The sequence below is a fragment of the Hippocampus bargibanti genome, linkage group LG06 (genome assembly GCF_051943395.1).
Source record: "Hippocampus bargibanti isolate YZ-2025 linkage group LG06, ASM5194339v1, whole genome shotgun sequence".
Taxonomy (NCBI): domain Eukaryota; kingdom Metazoa; phylum Chordata; class Actinopteri; order Syngnathiformes; family Syngnathidae; genus Hippocampus; species Hippocampus bargibanti.
The window spans coordinates 6,083,253-6,109,912 of NC_142739.1; the positions used below are offsets into that span (position 1 = coordinate 6,083,253).

Sequence of the window (26,660 nt, forward strand, 5' to 3'; positions counted from 1 at the left end):
TGTGAAACATCTTCCATTCTCTGAAATAATGAGTACATGAAAAATTGTGTTTAAATGAAATTATTTCACAAAATACATACAGAGTAAAATAAGACGCTGTAAACTTTTTTTAATTGTTTCAATAAGATCTTATATATCATGATTCCCCTATTCATTGGATAATGGAATATTCCAGTGTCACGGAAGAAGTCAGCCTTCCACATTGGTTCCGAAGTGTCGGCGACGCTCCTCTGATTGAAAACATGGCTGGGGTTCAAGCTGCTTCTCGCCTCCTCTCAAAGCAGTTTCTTTCCTGCAGGAAAGCCGTGAGTATGACTACATTTAGGATTATTCTTTACTTTCTGTGATAAGTCGCAAATCAATGTTTTAGCAGTACTGCGAATCACAATCACTGTAGTTGCATTGCTTTCGTAACTGTTGTCTGTCTTGCATAAGCTGCGTTGTGTAGCGAAGGGCTGCTTCAATGTGACTCAAGCTCTGCAGTGCAATTAGGCCTTTGAAACCCAAACAAAGCATATCCTTTGTTGCCGTTACATTCAGACCAATCACGTATGTTTGTATTTTAATTATGTCTGACCAGAAATCATTCTGCTAAATGACAAGAACCCGTTTACTTCGTTGTCCTTGTAGGAAAGATTAAAGATTTTGTTTTCAGTTTAGTAGTTCACTGAGCATTAAAGTACGTACTTAAAATACTTAGGATGCACAACATACTAAAACATTGTGTGTAGACCCATTATATTATTTGAGAAGTACATTATATGTAGATATTACGCATATCATAATTCTCTAGACCAGTGATATAGACCAGAGACCCCAACCCCCGGGCCACGGACCGGTACCGGTACGTGGGTCATTTGGTACCGGGCTGCACAGAAAGAATACATAATTTACATAATTTCCATGTTATTTATTATCTGAGTTCGAACTATGTTTTATTTTGAAAAATGAAAAATTACCAGATTACATCCATCTATGACTTACTCTTGACGCATGTCAAAACGCGTTACTGTTGTACAGTGGGACCTTGGCTTACGCACTTAATTGGTTCCCAGACAAAGTGTGTAAGGCGAAAAGTGTGTATCCCAAAAATTTATTTCCCATAGGACACCATTAAAATGAGAATAATCCATTCCCAGGTCTTCATAAAATATAATTTTCAACTAAATAAGCCTTAAAACTACAAACAATATACCTTATTCTATGTATAAAAAATGTGCCATTGTATTGAAATGAAAGAAATACACTGCACTGTATAATAAAGTTGTTTTATTTACCTTTGTGATGGTCGTTGATGGCTTGATGGAATGGGGTTCAGACTTCTCTTCCTGTTATGAAAGTCCGGTTAGGCATCTTTTTCCAAAAAAGCATTAAATACTTGCTGAGGAACGTAGCCTTCTTCTTTCACCATTTCGAGGAATGATCCCTTGTATCAATAAAGGGTGAACTTCCAGGTTGCCGCATGACGATATCAGAGTGAATTAGCCGTGGTGCACTTAGCATATTGGTACTGGGCTGTTAAATCAGACAAAGGCACACCTCGTTCATGTTTCTCAATGATCTCCTTCTTCTCCTCGACTGTAATTTTGTTTTGTGTCTTCTTCGGCTGAACACGAGCCTGTGGTGGGTTTTTTTTTGGTCCCATAACAGCAAAAGTATCCATAGTATCCATGGAAGACCATTCACCATAGTTCCAGATATTTCTGTCAATTTTTAGTCAATTTACGGCTTTCCCAAGATGTGTTCCAAATGTCCACCATTTCGTTGCAAGCAAACCCGTACTCGTCTGATAAAGTTGTCAATCACTTAAGCGATTCTTATAAAACAACAAAATCCTTCATTAAACCGGTCTGGTGGGGTGAGGTTCAATTTGGATCGTTCATACAATAGCCTGCTTAGGCAAAACAGGATAGGCAACATTCGTAATGCTGATGAGGTGATACCGGTGGGAGTGGGGCAAATAGGCCAGTCGTTAGTCAGGAATGTAGGAACAATCAGTGGGGCCACAGGGAGTGGTCCTCTGCTCCCCCCAACCTGAGAGTAGGGACCTATCATAGCTGTGTCCGGCGCCGCCATGTCTGGACATTAGGGATATATAAATAGGGCCAATACGACCAGTCAGACTTTAGTTCGCTGACGAAGCCTCTTGGGTAGGAGGCGAAACGTCCGAAACCTTCAACTTTGTACTGATGATGGCTGAAGAAACCTTCTCATCGATTGTCAATCACTTGTACACACTGCTCTTTCGGGAGAAAACATTGCTTCAGTGAGGGACTCAGTAGGACGCATCTTTTATGGTCACCCTCCCGAATCTTAATTTAGGATTGTGTTCCGTTCTGCCAACAGCATTGAAGCCCATATTTTACCTTCGTCAGAAAGCAGTGGAGTTATGAGGTCATCCTTCAATAAAAACTTTAGTTGATGACACTGTTAGTCACTTTTCATTGGAAATATCGTCTGTAATATTCTGTAATAAATACTGGTATTTTCTTCTTCTGTAATAAATACCTGTATTTTCTTTTTTTTGCTCTCAGGTCCCTGTGGCAGGAGTTCAAGGTTCGAGGAATTTGCACTTTTCCATCTATGGCAAGAAAAATGCAAAAGTTTCTGATAATGTGAGTTAAAATAATCATCCACACACACAAAAACAACTGAATAGCTGTCGATGAAAAGTTTTCTTCAGTCGTCATCTGTACTTCTTTGAATGTGTCGGATGTTTCGCTTCTTATCCAAGAAACGTCAGCAAACTAAAGTCTTACTGGTAGTTTAGGCCCTATATATATATATATATATATATATCCCTACTGTTCAGACATGGCGGTGCCGGACTCTGCTGTGATAGGTCCCTGCTCTCAGGTTGGGGGGAGCAGAGGACTACTCCCTGCAGTTGCTCCACTGATAGTTCCTGTCGTTCTGACTAACGACTGGCCTGATTGCCCTATTTTGACCGGTATCACCTCATCAGTACTACTAATCCTATGTTGCCTAAGCAGGCTATTGTATGAACGATGCAAATTGAACCTCTCCCCACCAAACCGGTTTAATGAAGGATTTAGTTGTTTTATGAAAATCGCTTCTTTTACTCCCCTTTCAAACCATCTATGTTCTTTCGGTAATATTGTTTTTGGAATATGGGAGGAAACCGGAGGACCCGGAGAAAACCCACACGGGCCCAGGGAGAACATGCAAACGGCACACAGGGAGGCCGAAGCGGGCCGCGAACCGACGACCTCTGCACTATGAAGCCGGCGTGCTAACCACTGCACTACCGGTCTGAAGGCAGTGTACATCTATTTTCTTCGAATAAAGTGCTTTTATTTGCTCTCTTCAGATCTCCAATCAGTACCCTGTTGTCGATCACGAGTTTGATGCCGTGGTTGTTGGTGCTGGAGGAGCAGGACTCCGGGCAGCTTTTGGCTTGTCTGAGGCTGGCTTTAACACTGCCTGTGTGACCAAGCTTTTCCCCACAAGGTCTCACACTGTAGCGGCACAGGTAGAGTACTCATTTTACAAATGTTGCATGTAATAACAGCTTATATATATATATATATATATATATATAATGTGTGTGTGTATGTGTATATGTATGTATATATGTATGTGTATATGTATGTACAGTAAAGTCTCGTTATATCTATATCGATAGTCCCGGTTATATCGATACTATTTCTATGCACGCACGGAGAAAATTACATGCAAACAGGGTCGGATATATCGATAGTCCCGGTTATATCGATATTTTTTCGGACTCCCTTGAATATCGATATAACGAGACTTTACTGTATATATATATATATATATATATATATATATATATATATATATATATATATATATATTATATATATATATATATATATATATATATATATATATATAGTAAAGTCTCGTACATGTATGTATATATATATATATATATATATATATATATATATATATAGTAAAGTCTCGTTATATCGATATTCAAGGGAGTCCGAAAAAATATCGATATAACCGGGACTATCGATATATCCGATCCTGCGCCGAACTGCATTAAACAAAAGCCGCCAAAAGAGGGCAGCCAAGCGCCATATAAGAAACGGAGCTGGCCATTAGCTCCCTTTTTTTTTGGGTCAGAGATGTTCCCCCAATGTTGCCTCAAAATGGCACATATAATTCTTTAATGATTGTAAACATGTATGCTTTAATCTTCAGAACTACAGTGTATTTGGAACATATTCATAACTGGATGTGTAACAAGAAAGCATATTATCCGAATCTGAAGCCATTGTTTGGATTCACAAGCAATGCAAGACGTCTTGGCGTGAAGTATATGGGAGGAAACCGGAGGACCCGGAGAAAACCCACACGGGCCCAGGGAGAACATGCAAACGGCACACAGGGAGGCCGAAGCGGGCCGCGAACCGACGACCTCTGCACTATGAAGCCGGCGTGCTAACCACTGCACTACCGGTCTGAAGGCAGTGTACATCTATTTTCTTCGAATAAAGTGCTTTTATTTGCTCTCTTCAGATCTCCAATCAGTACCCTGTTGTCGATCACGAGTTTGATGCCGTGGTTGTTGGTGCTGGAGGAGCAGGACTCCGGGCAGCTTTTGGCTTGTCTGAGGCTGGCTTTAACACTGCCTGTGTGACCAAGCTTTTCCCCACAAGGTCTCACACTGTAGCGGCACAGGTAGAGTACTCATTTTACAAATGTTGCATGTAATAATAGCTTCCAATATTTTATATATATATATATACATACACACACACACACACACACAGTGAGACCTCAACTTACAAACGCCTTATCTTACAAACTTTTCGTCTTAAGAACGTCAAATTTATGAAAATTAAACCTTATAATAAGCACTATTTTCATAATACACACCCACCGTGGCTGGCGGAGTGATCTTCGGCGGAAGCACACGACCGAACAGCGCTCCAGTCGGCGCTACTTTCCACACCGCCTCTCATTGAATGCACACGTCGATCGCCTACTTGGAGCTTTTTGCTGATAATTTTACTATGATGGGACCGAAAAAAAAAACACCACAGGCTCGTGTTCAGCCCAAGAAGACACAAAATAAAATCACCGTCGCTGAGAACAAGGTGTGCGTTTGTGTGATTTAGTGGCTGAGCACGGCTATGCTAAGTCAACCATTGCTCCCATTCTCCGGAACAGAGAAGCCATCAAAGGTGCGTCTGTTGCAAAAGGTGTTTCCGTGCTCTCAAAGCGACGGTCTCGGGCAATCGAAGAAGTTGTAAAACTTCTGTTAATTTGGATTCACGAAAAGCAGCTATCCGGCGACAGCGTGAGTAAAGCTATTTTATGCAAGAAAGCACGGCTAATTCACGCCGATATCGCCATGCGCCAACCTGAAAGTTCGGCGCTTATTGAGGATTTTAAAGCCAGCAACGGATGGTTCGAGAACATCTGAGGGCGAGGAGGAGAAGGCAATGTTGGCAAAGTGGAATGATGTGCAAGACTGGCTATGACAATCATCAACATGATGAACGATAATGTGATGCCTCAACTTCGTAAGACCTTACAAGTCAGATAGCAACAGGTGTCAATTAAGAGGTTTTTAATGGGCAAAAATGATGAGGAGTCTCCCAAGAAAAAAGAAGAGAAGCCACACTAGAGGTTAAGTTACCAACAGTCCTTATGGAAGGTGACACTCCTTCCATAAGCCATCAATGACCATTAAAAAGGTAAATAAAACTTTATTTTACAGCACAGTCTATTTCTTTACAGTCCTCATGTAATGTGGCTCTCTTTGTGACTTTATGATACAATGCAGTGTATTTCTTTCATTACAATACAATAGCACATTTATTATACATAGAATAAGGTATGTTGTGTGTAGTTTTAAGGCTTATTTAGTTAAACTATATTTTATGGAAACCCGGGAACGCATTATTCCCATTTTAATGGTTTCCTATGGGAATTTTTTTTGAGGTACACGCTTCGCCTTACACACTCTGGGAACCAATTAAGTTCGTAAGTTGAGGTCTCACTGTATATATATATATATATATATATATATATATATATATATATATATATATAGTAATGCCATGAGAGGCTAACTCTTAGCGGGACAGGACAAGGAGTGCAATGGGCGACAGGTTTGAATGCAAACAAAGGTTTTAATAAAGGGTTTCAGGCGGGATTCACAAGCAACAAAGGTTTGAATAGTGTCTCTTCCAATACTTAAATCAAAATAAAGTCTCTTCTGAGGTAAAACTGAAGACGGAGTTCTTTTCCAAGAGTCTCTAGGCCTCACCCCTCTTGACGTCCTCCTCATGTAGCCTAGCCACCTTCGCAAGGTCCAAATCCAGTGTCCTGTCGTGTGGTCACAACTGGCAATGAGTTCCACGCCGCAATCAACTTCTTCACAGAGCACAGCAATCGAGCTTGTCTTTCCCCCAAGCTCCACACTCAGAGGCTCTCTGCCTTATGAGCCTTGCCTGCCAATCCCTCCCTGATCAGCTGCAGGTGTGTGGTTTTAATTGCTGCCTTCCACCAGATGGGGCCAAGACTCTCTCTGGGTGGAGCCATCTTAGGGGGATTTGCCCTCCAGGACACAGCGTCTCGTGACATCACAATATATAAATGTGTGTGTGTGTGTGTGTGTATATATATATATATATATATATATATATATATATATATATATATATATATATGTGTGTGTGTGTGTGTGTGTGTGTGTGTGTGTGTGTGTGTGTGTGTGTGTGTGTGTGTGTGTGTATATATATATGTGTGTGTGTGTGTGTATATATGTGTGTGTATATATACACACACACACATATATATATATATATATATATATATATATATATATATATATATATATATATATATATATATATGTATATATATATATATATATATATAACATAATTGGGAAAACTAGCCATATTGTTGAAATTAATTGAATAATCTATACTGCATTTTTAGGGTGGAATCAATGCTGCTCTCGGCAACATGGAGAATGATGACTGGAGGTGGCATTTCTACGACACTGTGAAGGGTTCTGATTGGCTCGGGGACCAGGATGCAATTCACTACATGACAGAGCAGGCTCCCGCAGCTGTCGTGGAGGTAAAGACCAATACTGGTTTAAATTCTTATCATTACAAGCTTCTGTTATTATTTAATAATAATAATAATAATAATAGTAATAATAATAAGAATTGTATCATAATAAGAATAAAAATATCATAATACCGTGATACCTCAGCTTATGAACGCTTTAGCTCATAAACTTTTCACTTCAGGAACATTAAATTTGCGAGCATATAGTCTTGGCTTACGAACTAGTTTTCGGCGGACGAACCAAACCACATAGCGCCACGGTGGCCTGCAGACTAGTTTTTGGCGGATGAACACCAAACCACATGGTTGAACAGCGCCACGGCGGATGGTGGACTAGTTTTCGTCACCCCCTTTCTTTGAGTGCAAATGTGGTTTGATATCGAGTGGAGTACTTTTGCTATTATGGGACCGAAAAAGACCCCACCACAGGATAGTGGTAAGCCGAAGATGACACAAAAGAAAATTACGGTCGAGCAGAAGATGGAGATCATAAAAAAAAAACAGACGAGGTGTGCGTTTGTGTGACATAGCGTCCCAGTATCCTTATCTGCTAAGTCGACCATTGCTACCATCCTTAAGAACAAGGAAGCTATTAAGGGTGCGTGTGTGCCTAAGGGCATTTCCGTGTTGTCTAAACAACGGTCTCAGGCAACAGACGAGGTTGAAAAACTTATGTGGCAGGGTATGGCCAGTGTTCCAATTGCCCGCCTTCCGCGGAGTCTCGGTTGGTATGTGTGTGGGAGGGGGGACTCCACGTTAAAATCTAAGTGCTGGCACAAGCATGACTATCATATACTGTACTTGAGCTCCTCGTCGTGTAAATATTTGCGTTTTGCGACTTAAACATTAAAACATCGATAGTACCGCTTATTACGATACTATTTCTATGAACGCAAGGAGAAAATTACATGCGCGCAGGATCGGATATATCGATAGTCCGGTTATATCGATATTTTTTCGGACTCCCGAGAATATCGATATAACGAGACTTTACTGTACTTACCAGTACCGGTAATCTACTATTTTGGATTGCTGTTTTTGTGGCTTTTATCAGATGGAAAACTCAACATTTTGTGAACCAAAAAAAGAAATGAAAAAATTTTACACTCTGGACTCAGAGCCTTTTTTCTATGAAAGCTTCCCTTTTTGAATTGAATTCTGAAAAGAAATTAACTTCTCCCACCCGGGTGGGCCTTTGTGTGATTTCGCAGGTTTCCTCCCACATTCTGAAAACATGTATTTGTAGTTTCAGATGGATTTTAGTTTTGATCAGGTGACCTCAGAACTACATGTTAAATCTCCTTAACTCTCCCCTAGTTGGAGAACTTTGGCATGCCTTTTAGCCGCACAGAAGATGGTAAAATCTACCAAAGGGCATTTGGAGGTCAAAGTCTCAAATACGGCAAAGGAGGCCAAGCCCACCGATGCTGCTGTGTTGCGGACAGGACTGGACATTCGCTCCTTCACACTCTTTACGGACGGGTATTCTACGCATTTTACTGGGACCACTTTTTAATCTGATTTTTTGGGGACAAACCTTAAATCAGGGCACCTTGAACATGGAGCCTTGTCTTAATTTTGTTTTATGTTCAGTCGCTGCGTTACGACACGAGCTACTTTGTCGAGTATTTTGCGCTGGACCTGCTGATGGAAGATGGCGAGTGCAAAGGCGTGATTGCGCTCTGCATGGAGGATGGATCTATCCATCGCTTCAGAGCTCAGAATACTGTCATTGCTACTGGGTAAACACACACAAACAACTGGGTACTTTTATTTTTCAATGAGTACATTGCTGTGAAAACGTATTTGCCCCCTTTCCTGATTTCTGTGCTCTTTGCACAAACGTTTCAGTTGAACCATTTTAATATCCCACAAACTACCCAAGGAAAAAACTGCAGTTTCAAAATACCAACTTACTTTATTATCTCATCTCATTTTCCGTACCGCTTATTCGTCATAAGGGTCGCGGGGGTTGCTGGAGCCTATCTCAGCTGTCTTCGGGCACGAGGCGGGGGACACCCCGAATTGGTTGCCAGCCAATCGCAGGGCACACAAAGACATACAACAGTCACTCTCACACTCACACCTAGGGACAATTTGGAGTGGTCAATCTGCCTGCCATGCATGTTTTTGGAGTGTGGGAGGAAACCGGAGGACCCGGAGAAAACCCACACGGGTCCGGGGAGAACATGCAAACTCCACACAGGGAGGCTGGACCGGGACGCGAACCAAAAAAAAACGTGAAGCCGGTGTGCTAACCACTCGACGACCGGGCCGCCCCTTACTTTATCATGTTCTACTTAATTTTGAATGTATTAACTGCGATTGGTTGGTAACCAATTCAGGGTGTCCCCCGCTTACTGCGCAAAGACAGCTTGGACAGGCTTCAACACCCCTGTGACCCTAATGAGGAATAAACGATACGGATAATGGATGGATTGATGGATGGATTATTAAAGGACAACCGACGTCACCGGACAAGTTGTGTCCATAATTTGTAAAATGGCTTCAAATAACTTCTACTGAGCGTATATTACAAAGATTCCACCGCATATAGCTATATTTTACGTTTTAAGACTCGCGCTGAATATTCCGGAAGTCTTGTTTTTCAGTTGGTGACAAGTCCGTACGTGACGTCACTGAAGGAACCCCACTGACCGAAAAAAAAGGACACATTGTAGCAGTCCTTCTATCACGTCAATGCTTGTTTGGTCTGAAAACCTCGTGTTGGACCAGAAAAAGCCAAAAGAGGGCATCCAAGCTCCATGTAAGGAATTTATCAGCCTGAAATGGCCACCGAGCTCACAGGAGCTCGGTGGCCATTTTCTTCCTCTTTTTGGGTGTGACATTTCCCCCCAATGTTGCCTCAAAATGACACGGAATAAATTTTTTAATCAATTGCAAACATGTATGCTTTCCTCTTAAGAACTATTTGAATCATATTCATAACTGGATGTGTAACAAGAAGGCATATTCTCTGAATCCGAAGCCATTGTTTTGATACTCCAGCAATGCAAGACGTCTTGGCGTGACGTCACGAACTGGGGGTGGGACTGTCTGAAAATGCCCAATTCGCAGCTCAATTTTTTGCAGATTTTGGACACTTTAATAACTCATTTTTATTGGTGTTTTGCATTTGAATAAAAATATTATACTGCGTGTTTTGGGTATTTGAGATTCTATAAAATGTTTGTCTGATGTCAGTTAGGAAACAAAAAAGTGACGTTGGTTGTCCTTTAAGCAAGAGAAAAAAAAACCATTTCAATATGTGGGAAAAGTAATTTCCCCACCAGCCATTTCTAAATCACAAATGAACTGTGATGGACGACAGTTTGAGGAAAGCTGAGTCTAATTTTGATCTTTGAACTTTTTTTTTTAATGTATGAGTATGGAAAAAGTTACAAATCCATTTCCAAGACTCTGAGGCTTCAGAAAAATCACTGTCTGAGCCATTATCCACAAATGGAGAAAACTGAGAACAGTGGGAAGCATTTCCAGGTGTGGTTGACCAACTTAAATTATTGCATGAGTGTTATGAGGACTCATTCATGAAGTCGCAATATTACATAGAAGAACTCCCAAATAATGCCAAGCCTTGCCGGCCTTAGTTCAAGTCAGTGTTCACGACGAGTGCATAAGAAAGTCTAAATCGGCATCCCTGGGATACTTTCCAGGCCAAAACCACATCAATTCCAAAATAATACAAAATCTCGTTTTCACATGTGCTCCTATTCATTGTCCTCAAGACTTTTGAAATAACATTCTGTGGATTGATTAGTCAGAAAGTTAACTTTTTGGAAGATGTGCACTCCGTTACGTCTAGGATAAAAAGGTCACATCATTTGATATAAAGAACATCATACCAAGAGTTAAAGCACGGCAGTAGCAGTCTGATATTCTGTGCCTGCCAGGACACTTTGATGACTGATGGGACAATGAATTCTGATGTCTACCAGAAAATACTGAAAGAGAATGTCCGACAATAAGTTTGTATCCTCAAACCAAAGCGCTCTTGGATCATGTAGCAAGACAATGATGTGGAACACACCAGCAATTCCACACTTCTGAATGTATTTAAAAACAAAAAAAGTCCGGATTTGAATCCAATTGTGATGCAGTGATGTGATATTGAGCAGTCAGTTCATGCTAGAACACCCTCCAATGTGGCGCAGTTGATCTAATAATGTGCTGAAAAGTGGGCCAAAACCCCTCCTATCCTCACCACCATTTTTCACAAATTGATTTCAGTTCTTGCTGTCAAGGGTGGCACAATTCATTATTAGGTTCAAAGGGCAATTTCTTATTCACATTGGCCCTGGTAGGTTTTTTTTATCTTAATAAATTACATTGGGATATAGTAAATGCATTTTTTTTTAGCCCTTGCATTGTCTCCGTGAGATGTGTCATCAACGTGCAAAGAACACAGAAATCGTGAAGGGGTCAAATAACTTCACAGCGCTCTATGTGATGTAAACCAAACAATTTCTGTTTCCAGGGGTTATGGTCGAACCTATTTCAGCTGCACATCTGCTCACACAAGTACCGGCGATGGAAATGCAATGGTAACTAGAGCAGGTCTACCCTGCCAGGATTTGGAGTTTGTCCAGTTCCATCCCACTGGTGAGAAGACAACACACATGGTGAACATACAACTAAAATACAAAAGTCTCAATTTTTGTTTTCACAAAAACACATGAGCTATAGCACAACTCAAACAGGTATTGTGTATGTGTGTGCGTGTGTGTGTGTGTGTGTGTGTGTGTGTGTGTGTGTGTGTGTGTGTGTGTGTGTGTGTGTGTGTGTGTGTGTGTGTGTGTGTGTGTGTGTGTGTGTGTGTGTGCGTGCGTGTGTGTTTGTGCACGTGTGTGTGTGTGTGTAACGGAGTCATGAATAATTTATGATTATTAAATAATGCATGACTCATATGATGTTACACGTCTGTGTCGGGAAATGATTCAAAAAGAAAAAGAAACAAAATTGCATAAAAACTACAGAATTTGTCGGCTGTTCTAGTCATTTTATCGGCTAATTGTATCGAAATAATCACATTTCACCTCACTATTTATGTTTAACTGATATTCTACATTGTACACTTTCATGTACAGTCTGACCTCAGTTCTCGACCAGTTTGGATTTAGACCGGAACATTTAATAAGAATAATACATTTAATTTCTAAGCGCCTTTCAAAACTCTCAAGGACACTTTACAGTCACAGGATAAGAACTTTTTTTTGTGTGCGGGAGAGCAGTGGCAGCCATTCGTGCCAGCGTTCACTCTACCCGGAAGTAACACAGCAGTAAAGTTATGAAAGGAGGAGGAAAGGAAAGAAAGAAATAGAAAAACAAAATACAGGAACTGCCATAAGGGCGTGACCTACCTGTCAGATTGGACAGGCAAGTCATGCCCTCATACTAACACCAGCTGAAAAAGGTGTGTCACAACATCCGTGACACTCTGACGAAGGCGGAAGTGTATATGCCAAAACATGTTAGGTATTTGAACACCTAAAATACACTGTCTATAAGAAAATAATCTGTTTTAAATTAAAAAAAAATACGTTTCCTTGAGAGTTTTGAAAGGCGCTTCTAAATGAAGTTGTTTATTTTTATTATTATTAATACCAAACATGTTTATTTGCTGAATAACTATTATATCTTTCCAGGGATCTATGGAGCCGGTTGTCTGATCACCGAGGGGTGCCGTGGCGAGGGAGGTATCCTAATAAACAGTGAGGGCGAGCGCTTCATGGAGCGCTATGCGCCGAACGCTAAAGACCTGGCATCCAGAGACGTGGTGTCTCGCTCCATGACCATTGAGATCAGAGAGGGCAGGTAAGTGATCACCCTCTCAAAGCTTGCCACTCCTTAACCCTTTTGGCACCATTTTATTGTCAATAAAATATTCAATGCCTATGTCACTCTCTAAAAATTAGTTGGCAAAAAGGCATCCTGACGATGTTGCTTGGTGGTATTTTGGCGAAAACCACAGTCCAGTTTGTGGAGTATTAAGAGACAAAGATTTTTTTTTTTTTTTTTTTATTATTACGATTTTTTTTACTTAAACTTGGTACTTTTACCTTTCCCACAATCTGTAATCACATTTAATTTCATGAAAGCACACTTTTAATGTATTCTCTGTGACTGCTCTCAATCACAATAACACAAAAACAGTACAATTCTCCAAATAAAAGCTATTGTGTGCTCGTGTCAAGCCACCAACAGTAAACTTTAAAGGACAACCGACGTCACTTTTTTGTTTCTTAACTGACATCAGAAAAACGTTTTATAGCATCTAAAATACCCAAAACACGCAGTATATTTTTATTCAAATGCAAAACACCAATAAAAATGAGTTAAGTGTCCAAAATCTGCAAAATATTGAGCTGTGAAATTGTTCGTGACGTCACTGCAAGACGTCTCGCATAACTGGAGAATCAAAACAATGGCTTCAGATTCGGAGAATATGCTTTCTTGTTACACATCCAGTTATCAATATGATTCAAATAGTTCTGAAGAGGAAAATCATACATGTTTGCAATCGATTAAAGAAGCTATTCCCTGTCATTTTGAGGCAACATTGAGGGGAAATTTCTCACCGAAAAAGAGGCACAAAATGGCGACCTCCTGTGGCCACCTCCGTTCCCACAGGCTGATAAATTCCTTATATGGAGCTTGGAAGCCCTCTTCGGGCGGCTTTTGGGTGCAACACGAGGTCCCCAGACCAAATATTACAGCAAAATACAATGACGTGATGGAAGGACCGCTACAATGCGTCTTTTTTTTTTTCGGTCAGGGGCGTTCCTTTAGTGACGTACGGGCTCGTCACCAACTCAAAAACAAGACTTCCTGAATATTCAGCACAAGTCTTAAAACATAAAATATAGCTATATGCGGTGGAATCTTATTAAAATACGCCCAGTCGAAGTAATTTGAAGCCATTTTACAAATTATGGATACAACTTGTCCGGAGACGTCGGTTGTCCATTAACTCCCAGTTAAAGTTTGGTGCAAAGCTGACACAAAAGAAAAAAAAAAAATTAAACTGTAGATTCAACAACATAACTTTGATCCAAACCAAAGAATTTGCTCTCACAAAAGTCTGAGCTAAATGCACACATGAAAAATGCAACAGAAGGGCTAAATTGAAATTAGCATCGATGTTACAGTAATGATAAACCATCACACGTTTGCTACTGTACACACATAACTGAAACACACATAACTGAAACACATACAGAGCATAGCTGTGTGGGAACGACGACTGTTCTGCAGCGAAGTCGGGAAACTTTTTGGCCTCTTCTTGCCCTGAATCAGATGTAGAGAAACACAAAAGTAGAGCGTGTGGCGGTACAACGTAATCCTCCATTGCCGGCAATAAACTCTAAATTCAGTCTTGAGGAAGCATTAAAAACGAACGCAAAAGGCTTTAGATTTCAGAAATGTTGACTGTTTTTTTCTGTGTCCCTTCTGTTTGTCCCTTCAGGGGTGTGGGTCCAGAGAAGGACCACGTATATTTGCAGCTCCACCACCTGCCTCCTCAGCAGCTCGCCACAAGGTTGCCTGGCATCTCTGAGACGGCAATGATATTTGCCGGAGTGGACGTCACTAAAGAACCCATCCCGGTCCTGCCCACAGTCCACTACAACATGGGAGGCATACCAACAAACTACAAGGGCCAAGTAAGCTGCATTTTTTTCACACGCCACTCTTCTGCAACTCGAAGCATTGTGGATCTTTTCCGCTCATCAGGTCATCACTCACACTCACGGCGAGGATAAGGTGGTTCGTGGACTGTACGCTTGCGGAGAGGCTGGCTGTGCAAGTGTTCATGGTGCCAACCGACTGGGGGCCAACTCTCTTCTGGACCTGGTGGTCTTTGGCCGAGCCTGTGCTCTCACCATTGCTGAGGAGCACAAACCTGGTGAGGCCTTGAGGGATGAATGGTGTCATAATCCAAATAACTATGACAAGGTTGTTTTTGAAGCTATAATGTGTTGATGGTATTAACACGAGAGGTTTTGGGGTCACAAACACAACAACATTGAAATAAAATGCATTATTATTATTATTATTATATAAATATATCTATTATATATATTGTGTGACTGCCGCTGCTTATCCACAGAAAAACCGATCCTGTGACTGTAAAGTGACCTTGAGAGTTTTGAAAGGCTCTTATAAATGAAATGTATTATTATTATTATTATTACAGTAAAGTCTCGTTATATCGATATCGGTCCTGTGGAGAATGACACACAACATTATAACAATACTAATAATAATTATTAAAAAAAATAACAATACAAAACAATAATTACAGTATTGCTTTGAATGCAACATAGAAAAAACATTTTTAATGTAAGTAATATTTTGAAGATTTGAAAAAAAATGGAACATGCATAACGTGCACAGGCATATTGGAGGCAGAAAACATGCTTTTGAGTCGTAATAGTCTTGTGCCTTGGGTTGTTAGAATAGAAAGTGCACACAGAGATCTTGTCTTTTACATAATTCCGTCTGGTAAACAGCCCTTTCAGAAAAAAACAGCAATTTTTTTGGTTACACGCTCGATGGCAAGAGATTTGGACTGAGAATTGAATGGTTGTCTTTGGAAACAACAGTGACGTCATTACAATGCACACCATCTTGGAGGCAATGTTTGCAAACATTCAAATTAACTCCACATTTGCCACTTAGTGGCGCGACAGAGCCGAATGCGGCTCGTGAGCAACGTCTTGCCAACCCTTAGCTAGTGTGTTTGAGAAAATCGTTCATTACTGTTCTTTTTTTTTTAATTTATAATCAAGTGATATTGTGAACCAATCACTCATTGATGCTTGCTATTTTCAATTGGAATTGGAAAACTTAAAGGACAATCATTTTTTTGTTTCCTAACTGACATCAGAAAAACGTTTTATATCATCTAAAATACCCAAAACACACAGTATGATATTTATAGTCAAATGAAAAACACCAATAAAAATGACTTAAAGTGTCCAAAGTCTGCAAAAAAAATTAACCCGGAAGTGGCCAGTTTCAGAAGCCCCATTCTTCGTGGTGTCACCCCAAGACGTCTTGCCTTGCTGGAGAATCAAAACAATGGCTTCAGATTCAGAGAATATGCTTTCTTGTTACTCATCCAGTTATGAATATGATTCAAATAGTTCTGAAGAGGAAAGCATACATGTTTGCAATTGATTAACAAATTTATTCAGTGGCATTTTGAGGCAATGGGAGGGGAAATGTATCACCAAAAAAGAAGCAGAAAATGGCAACAAAGCTCGTTTCCACAGGCTGATTAATTCCTTAGATGGAGCTTTGTCGCCCTCTTCTGCCTCTTTTTGGTGCAACACAAAGTTTTCAGACCAAACAAGTACAGCAAAATGCATTGGTGTGATGGAAGGACTGCTACAATGTGTCCTTTTTTCGGTCAGGGGCGTTCCTTCAGTGACGTAGGGTGAGGACTTCCGGAATATTCAGCGTCAGTCTTAAAACGTAAAATATAGCTATATGCGGTGGAATCTTTGTAAAATCCGCTCAGTAGAAGTCATTTGAAGCCATTTTACAAATTATGGACACAACTTGTCCGGAGACGTCGGTTGTCCTTTAAGTGGCCATTTTGGTTTTTAATCCAGAACAAAACATACCTGGTTTTCATATTTCAATGTTATTTCTTTCATGACCCGCATAATTTACACTCAAAATAAAGTCACTGACTGTCAATATTTAAAGGGGTTATTTTTTATTTGAGACAGTGTAGGGCTTTTACTCTTTGTGCTCCATAATGACTGAACTCCCTTCTGGAGCACATTAGACAAACCCCTTTGCTTGTCAATATAAAAAAACCTACTATAGAACTAGTTCAGCAATCAACATACTATGAAACTCACAACCGTTATTGTAATACAGTAAAGTCTCGTTATATCGATATCGGACATATCGATAGTCCCGGTTATATCGATACTATTTCTATGCACGCACGGAGAAAATTACATGCAAACAGGGTCGGATATATCGATAGTCCCGGTTATATCGATATTTTTTCGGACTCCCTTGAATATCGATATAACGAGACTTTACTGTACCATACTTTTTTGTCAACATTGTTGTTTTGTCTTATATCACTTTTGTTGTGTTTTTGTTGTGGTCATATAATTCCGGTGTTTTATAACTAAAAGTGAATTGAGGTGAGCTTAACGTTGTGCTGATGTGTGTTTGTTTTTCTTCTCCCGCCCACGCCAGGAGAAGCGCTTTCCCCTCTTCAGTCCAATGCAGGTGAAGAGTCTGTGGCCAACCTTGATAAGATGAGGTTTGCCAATGGAAGCACGCGAACCTCTGAAATAAGGCTCAACATGCAGAAGGTATGCACGCGCGCACACACACACACACGTACACACACACACACACACACACACTTTCAAAGACATACTATGTCGAATTAATTCCCTTTTGTATTTCTACCCAGGCCATGCAAGCTCATGCTGCCGTGTTCCGTACCGGTTCTGTTCTGAAGGAAGGATGTGACAAATTAGATGTCATTTACCAGACCATGGAAGATATCAAGACTTTTGACAGAGGTAGATTTCATGTCAACCAAGTTTTGGTGCATATCAAATATATTTTATGCACACAAACGATCACATTTTTGGAATCACATAAAAAAGCCCTTCATTTTTTTTTTCTCCCAAGAAAATCACAGGCGTACACTGTCTTTCTTATTCCTATTGCGCTTCACTTCTCAGCATTATTTTTATACGGAGCCATAAGCTTACTGTGGTGTTGTGTCCCAGTAAGGAGTAGCTCAGTTGTCTGGAACTTTATGCCCCCGGAAGCATCATATCATTGCAAAACGGTCCGTGGTGAGTGACAAGACAAAGCTCGGCTCATCTCTTCCCTTGCCCAGACACAGTTCACTGGAGCTTGGAGGTGGAGCTTGCTGGCAAGTGCCTGGAGGCTGGGCCTGCACCCATGCCTCCTGGTCTGCCACTGCCCTAAAGGGTATCATGAGTTTCTCTTCTCATGGGCTCACCACCTGCGGGAGGGACTATAGGGGTTGGGTGCTTTGTGAGCCTTGTGAGCCTGGTCCAATCTCTGGCGACAGAAACGAGCTGAAGGGACTTGAAATGTCACCTTTCTTGCAGGGAAGGAGCTCAAGTTGTCACATCCACACATAGCTCAGTGTTTAGTAACAGTGCGCTCAAGATAGTTTGGACTCTGGAGTTGCCCGCGGCGAGAGGGACTGAGCAGGTGTGGGGCTAATTATTACTCCCTGTTTTGGTGAAGGGAGAGGCAGAGCTGTCAGCTGATGTGGGACGGCTCTTATGGTGGGGGAAGATACTGGTCGGCCCGGGCAGACCGATTCGGGCAATGGGAGGAGTTTGACGTCTGGGCAGCAGTGACAAAATTCTGGTGTCTCAGTGGGCAAAGCAGTGCTCTCGTAACACTGTGCAAAGTGGAGATGAGGTGCTGCTGATGTTGACTTACGATGCTGTAAATTCAAAGACCTAAATTCCACTCGCACACCTTGCATTGAGAAAGCAGAATCGACAGTCTTAACTGGTATCTCCTATTTCTGGTGCTGAAGTTATGGAGATGACTTAATAGTTTTGGGTGGTGAAGCGCCAGGGATGACATTTGTTCTGACTTCATATGGGTTCTGGATTTTGTGGGTTTTCCCTGATTGACAGGACTCTACATTAGGAGTCAGGATCACCGGTTCCTCCAGAACCATTTTGCCTGTTTTAAATCCCTCCCTACACCAACACATCTGATTCAATTCCTCATGATGGTTTCAAACTTCGACAGCACTTGCTGCTGATGTGATTATTTGGAATCGGGTGTATTAGAATAGGAAGGGATCTAAAACAGGCCATTTTTGTCTCTTGAGGAAACGGAGTTCTCTACCCTTGCTCTACATCATCCAACGGACGGGCAGTGCCTATAAATTGGGACAATGGACTTGTGCTTCCTCTGTTCAAGAAAGAAAATTGGAAAGTATGTTCAAACTCCAGAAGTTGCATGTCGGATTCGGGTCAGATTTTATTTTTCGTCCTGGCCATGTCAGGGTCCTCAAGGGCACATGGAATTTGTCCAACCAGTAAGGTCGATACATTTTTGGGCCCTAATACTCATTCCAATACCCAGCTGAGTAGTACCGATATCGCATAAATCCCAAATACAGAGTGATACCTCAGTTTACGAACGATTTAGCTCCTGAACTATTCGCCTTACGAACATTTAATTTGCGAAAATATAATCTTGGCATACAAACTAATTTTCAGTGGACGAACCAAACCACTGACGGACTAGTTTTCGGCAGATAAACACCAAACCAGGCGGTCGAACAGCGCCACGGTGTCTGGCGGACTAGTTTTTCACACCCCCTTTGAGTGCAGGTGTGGTTTTCTATCAAGTGGAGTACTTTTGCTATTATGGGACCAATAAGATCGAGGTCATGCAGAAGAAAGAGATCATCGAAAAACATGAATGAGATGTGCGTTTGTGTGACTTAGTGTCCCAGTACCAGTATGCAAAGTCATGTGGCTAAGGGTGTTCCTGTGTTGTCTAAACAACGGTCCCAGGCAATAGAAGAGGTTGAAGAACTTATTTTGATTTGGATTAATGAAAAGCAGCTAGCAGGGGACAGTGTGTGAGGGTATTATCGTCGAGAAAGCATGGCAACTTCACTCAGATATCATCAAGAGGCAACGACACCAACAACCATCACAAAGTTAAATAAAATGACTTTATTATATAGTACAGTTTATTTCTTCAATTACAATACAATAGCACATTTCTTCTTCTTTTCCTTTCGGCTTTTCCCTTCAAGGGGTCGCCACAGGAAATCAGTGTCCTCCATCTTTAGAGGTTTGATCCGCATGTTTGTTTTGGCCAAGCTTTTACGTCTGATGCCCTTCCTGACACAACCCTCTGTATTTATCCGGTCTTGGGACCGGCACAAGAAGACATATGTCCCTTTGTGGCTACAGAACAAGCAAATCGCTCCGTAAAAGGCTCCCAAACACAAAATGGTAATCGGCACAGCAACATTCAAAAAAGCAAAAACTATACTCACCATTTGATGACAATGCTCTGATCTTACAAACAGAACTTCAGTCATAAGGTATATTTTGTGTAGTTTTAAGGATTATTTAGTAGAAAAGTGTGTTTTCTTCGCCTTACACACACTTTCTGGGAACCAATCAAGTTCGTAAGCTGAGGTATCACTGTATAAGAATGTTTTTTCGTCTTATTGTGAAAAACTGCATACTTTCCTGGATGTAAAATCATTGCTATCAAGACTTGGCCAGGCACTGCTCAATAGCTTTTGTGAAAGAACAACAAGTACCAATACATTGTGCATCCATCCAGTTTGTGCATCGTTTTTGTTCATCCCTAACGGATTGGGTCGAGTACCATTTTACTCATGACTCACACAAATGTGTGCAGACTGTTTTGCTCGTGTATTCTGAAAATATACTACATCAGACCAAATCACGACTCACCACCAGTCTCATGCATGTATACTGTAAGGAGTGACTTCACTTTGCTTAACCAGACAAGAGGGAGGAGCACTAGTCCTCTGTCCCCAAAAAACTTGACACTTTGCCAGTGAGTGTCGTTACCAGATGTTGTTTGTGTTGAGAGGTGGGTCTTGCTTGCTTTCAAATGTAGCTTATAGAAGATGTGTACACATTTTCAGGATGAAAATGATCTTTGGACCACTAGACACTTTGATTCTGTCCCCTTTGTCTGGAATTGTTCCAAACAGCAAAGTGTATGTAGAAAAAAGTGTTCAAGATTGCACAGCTGTTTTTGTCTTATGAGTTGTGTTGTATTATTTTGTCATTTGATATCAGCTGTACTGTTGATCAATGATGGGCGCATGGGTACGCGCAGCAGCTCCTCTCTCTCGTGTGGTTGAAAGGAAAGAAATTTCATCAGTGCAGTATGTTGTTTAGAGAGTACACTTGTCAATAAAGTTGACGAGAATATGAATCTTGGTATACAATTGAACAGTTGTAGTTGTTGTTCAATCCAGCCAGTCACGAAAGGTGACTGTTTTTGTTTGGGAGTTGGTGCGTACTGGTGAAATGTAAGCACTTTAAAAGGATGAGGACGCAGGACGATTACTGTAATTTCCGGATTACAGAGTGCACCTGATTATTAACCTCACCCAGTACCTTTTCAAAGGAAAAACCATTTTGTACATACATAAACTGCACCTGTCTATAAACCGCATGTGCCCAAATTGAAACATAACATGTTTATAAAGAGGCGGTAGACAGAAAATGTTTTAAGAACATTAACTTTTTTTTAAAAACAATGCCTGTTACGCGGCAGCAAAACAACAAGCATTACGGTAGCAACCTAGCCCAACCAGGGCTGTTTAAAAAACATTCTGGTAAACTCACTGAGACACGGCAAAAACATCAGCAACACGTTAGCTTTCAGTAAAAGTTTTCGATACAAAAAGTCACTGAGACACGGAAGAAACGCGTTAGCACTCACTAACAAGGCTGGTTACAAAAACAGCAAGTCACTGAGATCCGTCCTCATGTTCTTCGGATTGGAATAGTGTCCGATATTCCTCACCACACTCTCTCTCATTCTCTGTTTTGTTGTCGCATTAAGTGTCACTTTCATCCTGAGGTAAAGTCACTCCCGAGCTTGTGCTGTTCTCTCCGTCACGCAACAGACCGCTTTTCGAAACCCGTGTTGGTGATGGTTGATTTTTTTCACACTGCTCCACACTATCAGGATGCACTGCCAAAGATGAATGTGAGCAGTTTAGGTCAACGATTTCTCCTTGCTGGTTATCCAAGCCTCCCTCCCATTCAACTCGGATGGTCACTTTAATGCACGGTTCACACGCATAGTTACATTCAACTTGCGTCTTCCTCTGTACATATATTCATTCGCCCTCTCTCACTCTTACCTTTAGTGCTCGAGCGCCCCAGCCGGCCGTTAGAAAAAATGCATAAATTGGCAGCATCGTTGCATAGACCGCATCGTTGAAAGCCTGTGACAAAAGTTGCGGCTTATAGTCCGGAAATTACGGCATTATATGTATTTGAAGGGTTGGAAGTGCTCGTCTCTGAAAACTCTGGGCTTCTGGTGTCTTACAGGTCAAAGGTGTGCATGTGGCTGTCGATACTATAGACCAGGGGTTCCCAACCTTTTTTGTGCCACGAGCCGTTTTAATGTCAGACAATATTTTACACGGACTGGCGGATAAATACAACAACATAAAATGATACGACAGGCATGGAAACTGCGCCAACAACAACATATGTAACATCGTCTCTGCCCCTTAGCGCTCTATGGTCACCATGGTAATGTATAAACGTGCCTTCAAAATAAGATACACTACAAAAACAAGTACAAAGCGCATAAAAAATACAATTCACTACAACTGAATCAGTGGGACCCCTGTGCTTGTTTCTCTGCAATGAGACGGTCCCATCTAGGGATAATGGGAGACAATGACACCTGAAGTTTCTTGCTTATGTCCAGTCTACTCCATAGTTTTGTTTTGGTCGCTGTCACTGCAGAAAACCCCGCTTCACACAAATAAGATGTCGGAAACTGCAACAGGGTTTTCAGTGCTGTTGTGGCGATCTCGGGGTATTCCGCTATCACTTTAATCCAAAACACCGGCAGAGTTGTTGTCTCAAACATACTTTTAAGTCCGCCATCATTTGCGAACTCCAGCAGTTGTTCTTCCTCTTGCACAGGCATGCCGGATTCACCTGGTTTGTTGACAAATGGGTTGCGGATCCATTCCTTGGCAGTTTGTCAATGAAGGCTCGGCTCAGTCTTTTCCAAAAACACTGCCAATGTTTGAAACATGTCAAATACACTGCTATTCACGTGCCATCCCCACAAATCCAGTTTGGCTTTAAATGCAGCTACTTTATCAGCCAACTTGAACACAGTTGTCATTTTCCCCTGAAGTGACAGATTGAGTTCATTGAGCAGGTTGAATATGTCGCACAAGTAAGCGAGATTTGCGACCCATTCCTCGTCACGGAAATGCGCTCCAAGTGGTGATTTTTCATTTTTCAAAATAAAACATAGTTTGGACTCAGATAATAAATAACATGGAAATTATGTAAATTATGTATTCTTTCTGCGCGGACCGGTACCAAATGACCCACGGACCGGTCCGCGGCCCGGGGCTTGGGGACCCTTGCTACAGACCACAGGTGTCAACGTCAAGGCCAAATTTGGCCCGCCCCATCATTTTATTCGGCCCGCGAAAGCGAATCAAAAAATTCCATGATGCTTGCTAAAGTCCAAACCAAAATTTCAAATTGTCCCTTTTGAACCACAATAACAGTCATTATTTTTTACTTGAAATTTGAAAACTAGCTATTCATTCATTTCTTGTGCGCTCTGTATGTAATATATGGATGGTATTGAATTCTCATACCATCCCCAAATTCATAACTGCCCCCAAAAGGAAACCGCAACTACAATGTGGCCCGCGGCAAAAAAAGAGTGATACACTTGCTGTAGACGCATCAAATACACACACCATTTTTTTCTCCCCATAAGTGAAAGAGGCCCAAATCACATTTGGAAAAAAAACCTCAAGCGGACTGTTTCTCACTGTGTGGAAAAAAAATGTCACAAATGGGCAAAATTTGCAATTGAGCAGCGTGAGTGCACACGTCGTGAGTGAGTCGGATCCCAAAAGAAAATTTGCGGGTGCCGAAACACAGGGATCGCTCAATCCCTGAAGCTACATGTACCAATATACATTTTTTGATACTTGCACTATGTACAGTATACATCTCAGTCTTCTGACATTTTTAATTTTTACTATGCTTAGAATATCTTGTTTTTCTATCCTTTCACCCCCCCCCCACCACATCCCCTTTCAAATTGCTGCTGTGGACTGCAAATGTCCCCATTGTGGGACCAATAAAGGTTTTCTGATTCTGATTCGTCTGTGTGAATGATTGACTTTTGAGTGACGTATCTTTTTTTTTTTTCTCAGATGTGGTTTGAAATTGTCTTCATGACATGTCCAACTGCAACTCGTTGCTCCATTTTCCTCCTTTTTTTCTAATTTACACTGTGACTGTTGCCCTCGTCAGGCATTGTGTGGAACACAGACCTGGTGGAAACACTGGAGCTGCAGAATCTGATGCTAAATGCTGTCCAGACCATTCATTCGGCTGAACAGAGGAAGGAGAGTCGAGGAGCTCATGCCAGAGAGGACTTCAAGGTATGTGTTGCGGAGGATTGGGACGGCGCATTCTTCTTCCTCCTCTGAGATTCTTTCTCTTTTGGATCACAGGATCGCATTGACGAGTATGATTACTCAAAGCCCTTGCAGGGTCAAAAGAAAAAGCCCTTTGACCAGCACTGGAGGAAACACACTATGTCCTATGTCGACCCCAAAACTGGCAAGGTACGGTACCTTGCATGCGTGAAAGTATGCATGAATGTAAATGCAGGGATGGAATTCCAATGCTATTAATACCCGACTGACGAGAGAGCATATGTTTGCATAGCCACAGCCTTTTGCGGTTAAGTATTATCTAACATGTACAGTACATTCCAGATACAAAGATGCTTTCTTGAGTTTGTCGATGGGTGTGGCAAATTCGGGATATGCTTCCTACTTGGACTCGTGCCTAAGTATTTATTTTGATTGCATGGTGTTATGCGACCTTATTTTTATTATTTGGCATTTTCAAATCATATTAAATCCCCACGAAATGTGGTAAATGGGTTGACATATAGCTTTGACCTATTTCACCAATTGTCTGCTTCAAATTTGGAAAGAGAATACAGTATTTAGAATACAGTAAAGTCTCGTTATATCGATATCGGTTATATCGATAGTACCGCTTATTATGATACTATTTCTATGAACGCAAGGAGAAAATTACATGCGCGCAGGGTCGGATATATCGATAGTCCCGGTTATATCGATATTTTTTCGGACTCCCGAGAATATCGATATAATGAGACCTTACTGTATTTGTAGATTTCCCATGCAATCTTGCATTAAGCTGTTCAAGCACCTCTTCTGTTGCAGACGCAAATGTAATCGGTCCTTTCTCACTAGCCGTACAGTGATGCGACATGACGGCTTAACCCGTTATGTAGAAATTGAAGTCACTTAATGTGCCAAAACTGTGATTGATGGTCACCAAAATGTCTGTTGACATCTTTAATTCATGCTCAATTCGCATAATGCTCAATCACAGGTGACCCTGGAGTACCGTCCCGTCATCGACCACTCTCTGGACGAACAGGACTGCGCCCATGTCCCTCCTGCCATCCGGTCTTACTAAGAAAACCCTTCCAATCAGGACAGTGCTCAGCAAATGTTCATTCACAAACTATTTATGGAAAACAATAATCATGTTGTACACAGTATGTAAAGGGAAACTCTCCCTTAGATTGCCTGCATGTATGTCCCCGTCCCATCTCGAACAAGTTCCATCACTCCAGCTTTGCTATTGTGATGGTGCCTTTTTTACGTTTCAGATTAGCTGCAGCCTAAACAAGGTTTTGTTGCTTTAAAGCCACAGGAAAATCTACAATAAACACAATGGATTATGCAATACGCACAAGTATAATGTTGTCTCCTTTTACTCACGGATGCCTTGGCTAAAATACATTTGTGATCTGTTGTTGTGTTTGCAGTTCCAAGTAATGAAGCTTACTATATACTGTATATGTCAATTACAAAAATGTGCACATGAAAAAAATCTGACTTGTGGTGAAGGATTGTGTTGCTTTTCTTTCTCTTCAATTCTTGACAGATTTTTAACTTCTCAAAGTTTTCGCCGGGTATAAATTGGTGCCTCGGGTTGAGGTATGTCAAAGACTGAACTGTTGATTTGATGAAAACAATTGATTGAATTTAATATTTAATTGATACATCAAGGTTTGTAAGTGTACATTAAGGTTTATTTGGTGTTGTCATTTAAAATGGTGACTTTAGTTATTTGCCTGTTTTGTCTTTCTTTTTTTCCCTGACTTGTTTGGTTTCATATCAATTAAAGAAAGATTACATAGGAACAGAATTACTGTTCAACTCCTATGAAACTAGTTAACAGCATAATAATCTAAATATTGGAAATGCAGTGATATTCTGTACATACACTTGGAGCCACAAGTCTTGATTCCCTGGCCAAAATGTGTGTGTTACTGTTGATGTTTTATTATGAAAGTGTTTGGTTCAGTTTGAATAGTTTTAGTGGAGATTTACTGTTAAAGCCATTTTCAAGACCGACTTTTAAAGAAAAAATGGACATGAAGTAAGGTCGCTCAGTTATTTCCTGACTAATGGTCGCCTCTAGTGGACTTCAATCAAACCACACTTTTTTTCATTCCGGACTGATTCAGACTTAGCACTACTGAAGACCTGGTGTTGAAATGCATGACCCACCACTGCTTATAATAGACATTTTCAGTACAGTACTTGGATCCCTCTCATTCACACACGTATATTCTGTCTTGCTGCGACTGATCTTCATTCCTCTCCTTTCCAGGGCTCTCAAGTCCCCCCCCCCACCTGTTTCCTGTTCTCATATCACAATGTCATA

The 26,660-nt window shown here is 41.1% G+C and overlaps 1 protein-coding gene across 1 annotated transcript; it reads left to right on the top strand.

Annotated features, from left to right (window-relative positions):
- The first annotated feature begins 174 nt into the window (after nucleotides 1–174).
- On the top strand, nucleotides 175–25,675 carry sdha (succinate dehydrogenase complex, subunit A, flavoprotein (Fp)). Its single transcript, XM_088999759.1, has 15 exons — nucleotides 175–305; nucleotides 2,535–2,615; nucleotides 3,332–3,493; nucleotides 6,949–7,092; nucleotides 8,404–8,568; nucleotides 8,680–8,828; nucleotides 11,582–11,706; nucleotides 12,750–12,918; nucleotides 14,570–14,765; nucleotides 14,836–15,007; nucleotides 17,329–17,447; nucleotides 17,552–17,663; nucleotides 24,192–24,322; nucleotides 24,395–24,508; nucleotides 25,314–25,675. The coding sequence occupies exons 1-15, from the start codon at nucleotides 243–245 to the stop codon at nucleotides 25,398–25,400; spliced, it is 1,989 nt and encodes a 662-aa protein (XP_088855885.1). The 5' UTR covers nucleotides 175–242; the 3' UTR covers nucleotides 25,401–25,675.
- Nucleotides 25,676–26,660: the final 985 nt, after the last annotated feature.

Excerpts from the sequence above, each read along its gene's own strand:
- sdha (XM_088999759.1), top strand. The coding sequence starts at position 243 with ATGGCTGGGGTTCAAGCTGCTTCTCGCCTCCTCTCAAAGCAGTTTCTT. Across the intron at positions 8,829-11,581 it reads AATACTGTCATTGCTACTGG|GGGTTATGGTCGAACCTATT; the intron begins GTAAACACACAC and ends TTCTGTTTCCAG. Across the intron at positions 12,919-14,569 it reads ATTGAGATCAGAGAGGGCAG|GGGTGTGGGTCCAGAGAAGG; the intron begins GTAAGTGATCAC and ends TTGTCCCTTCAG.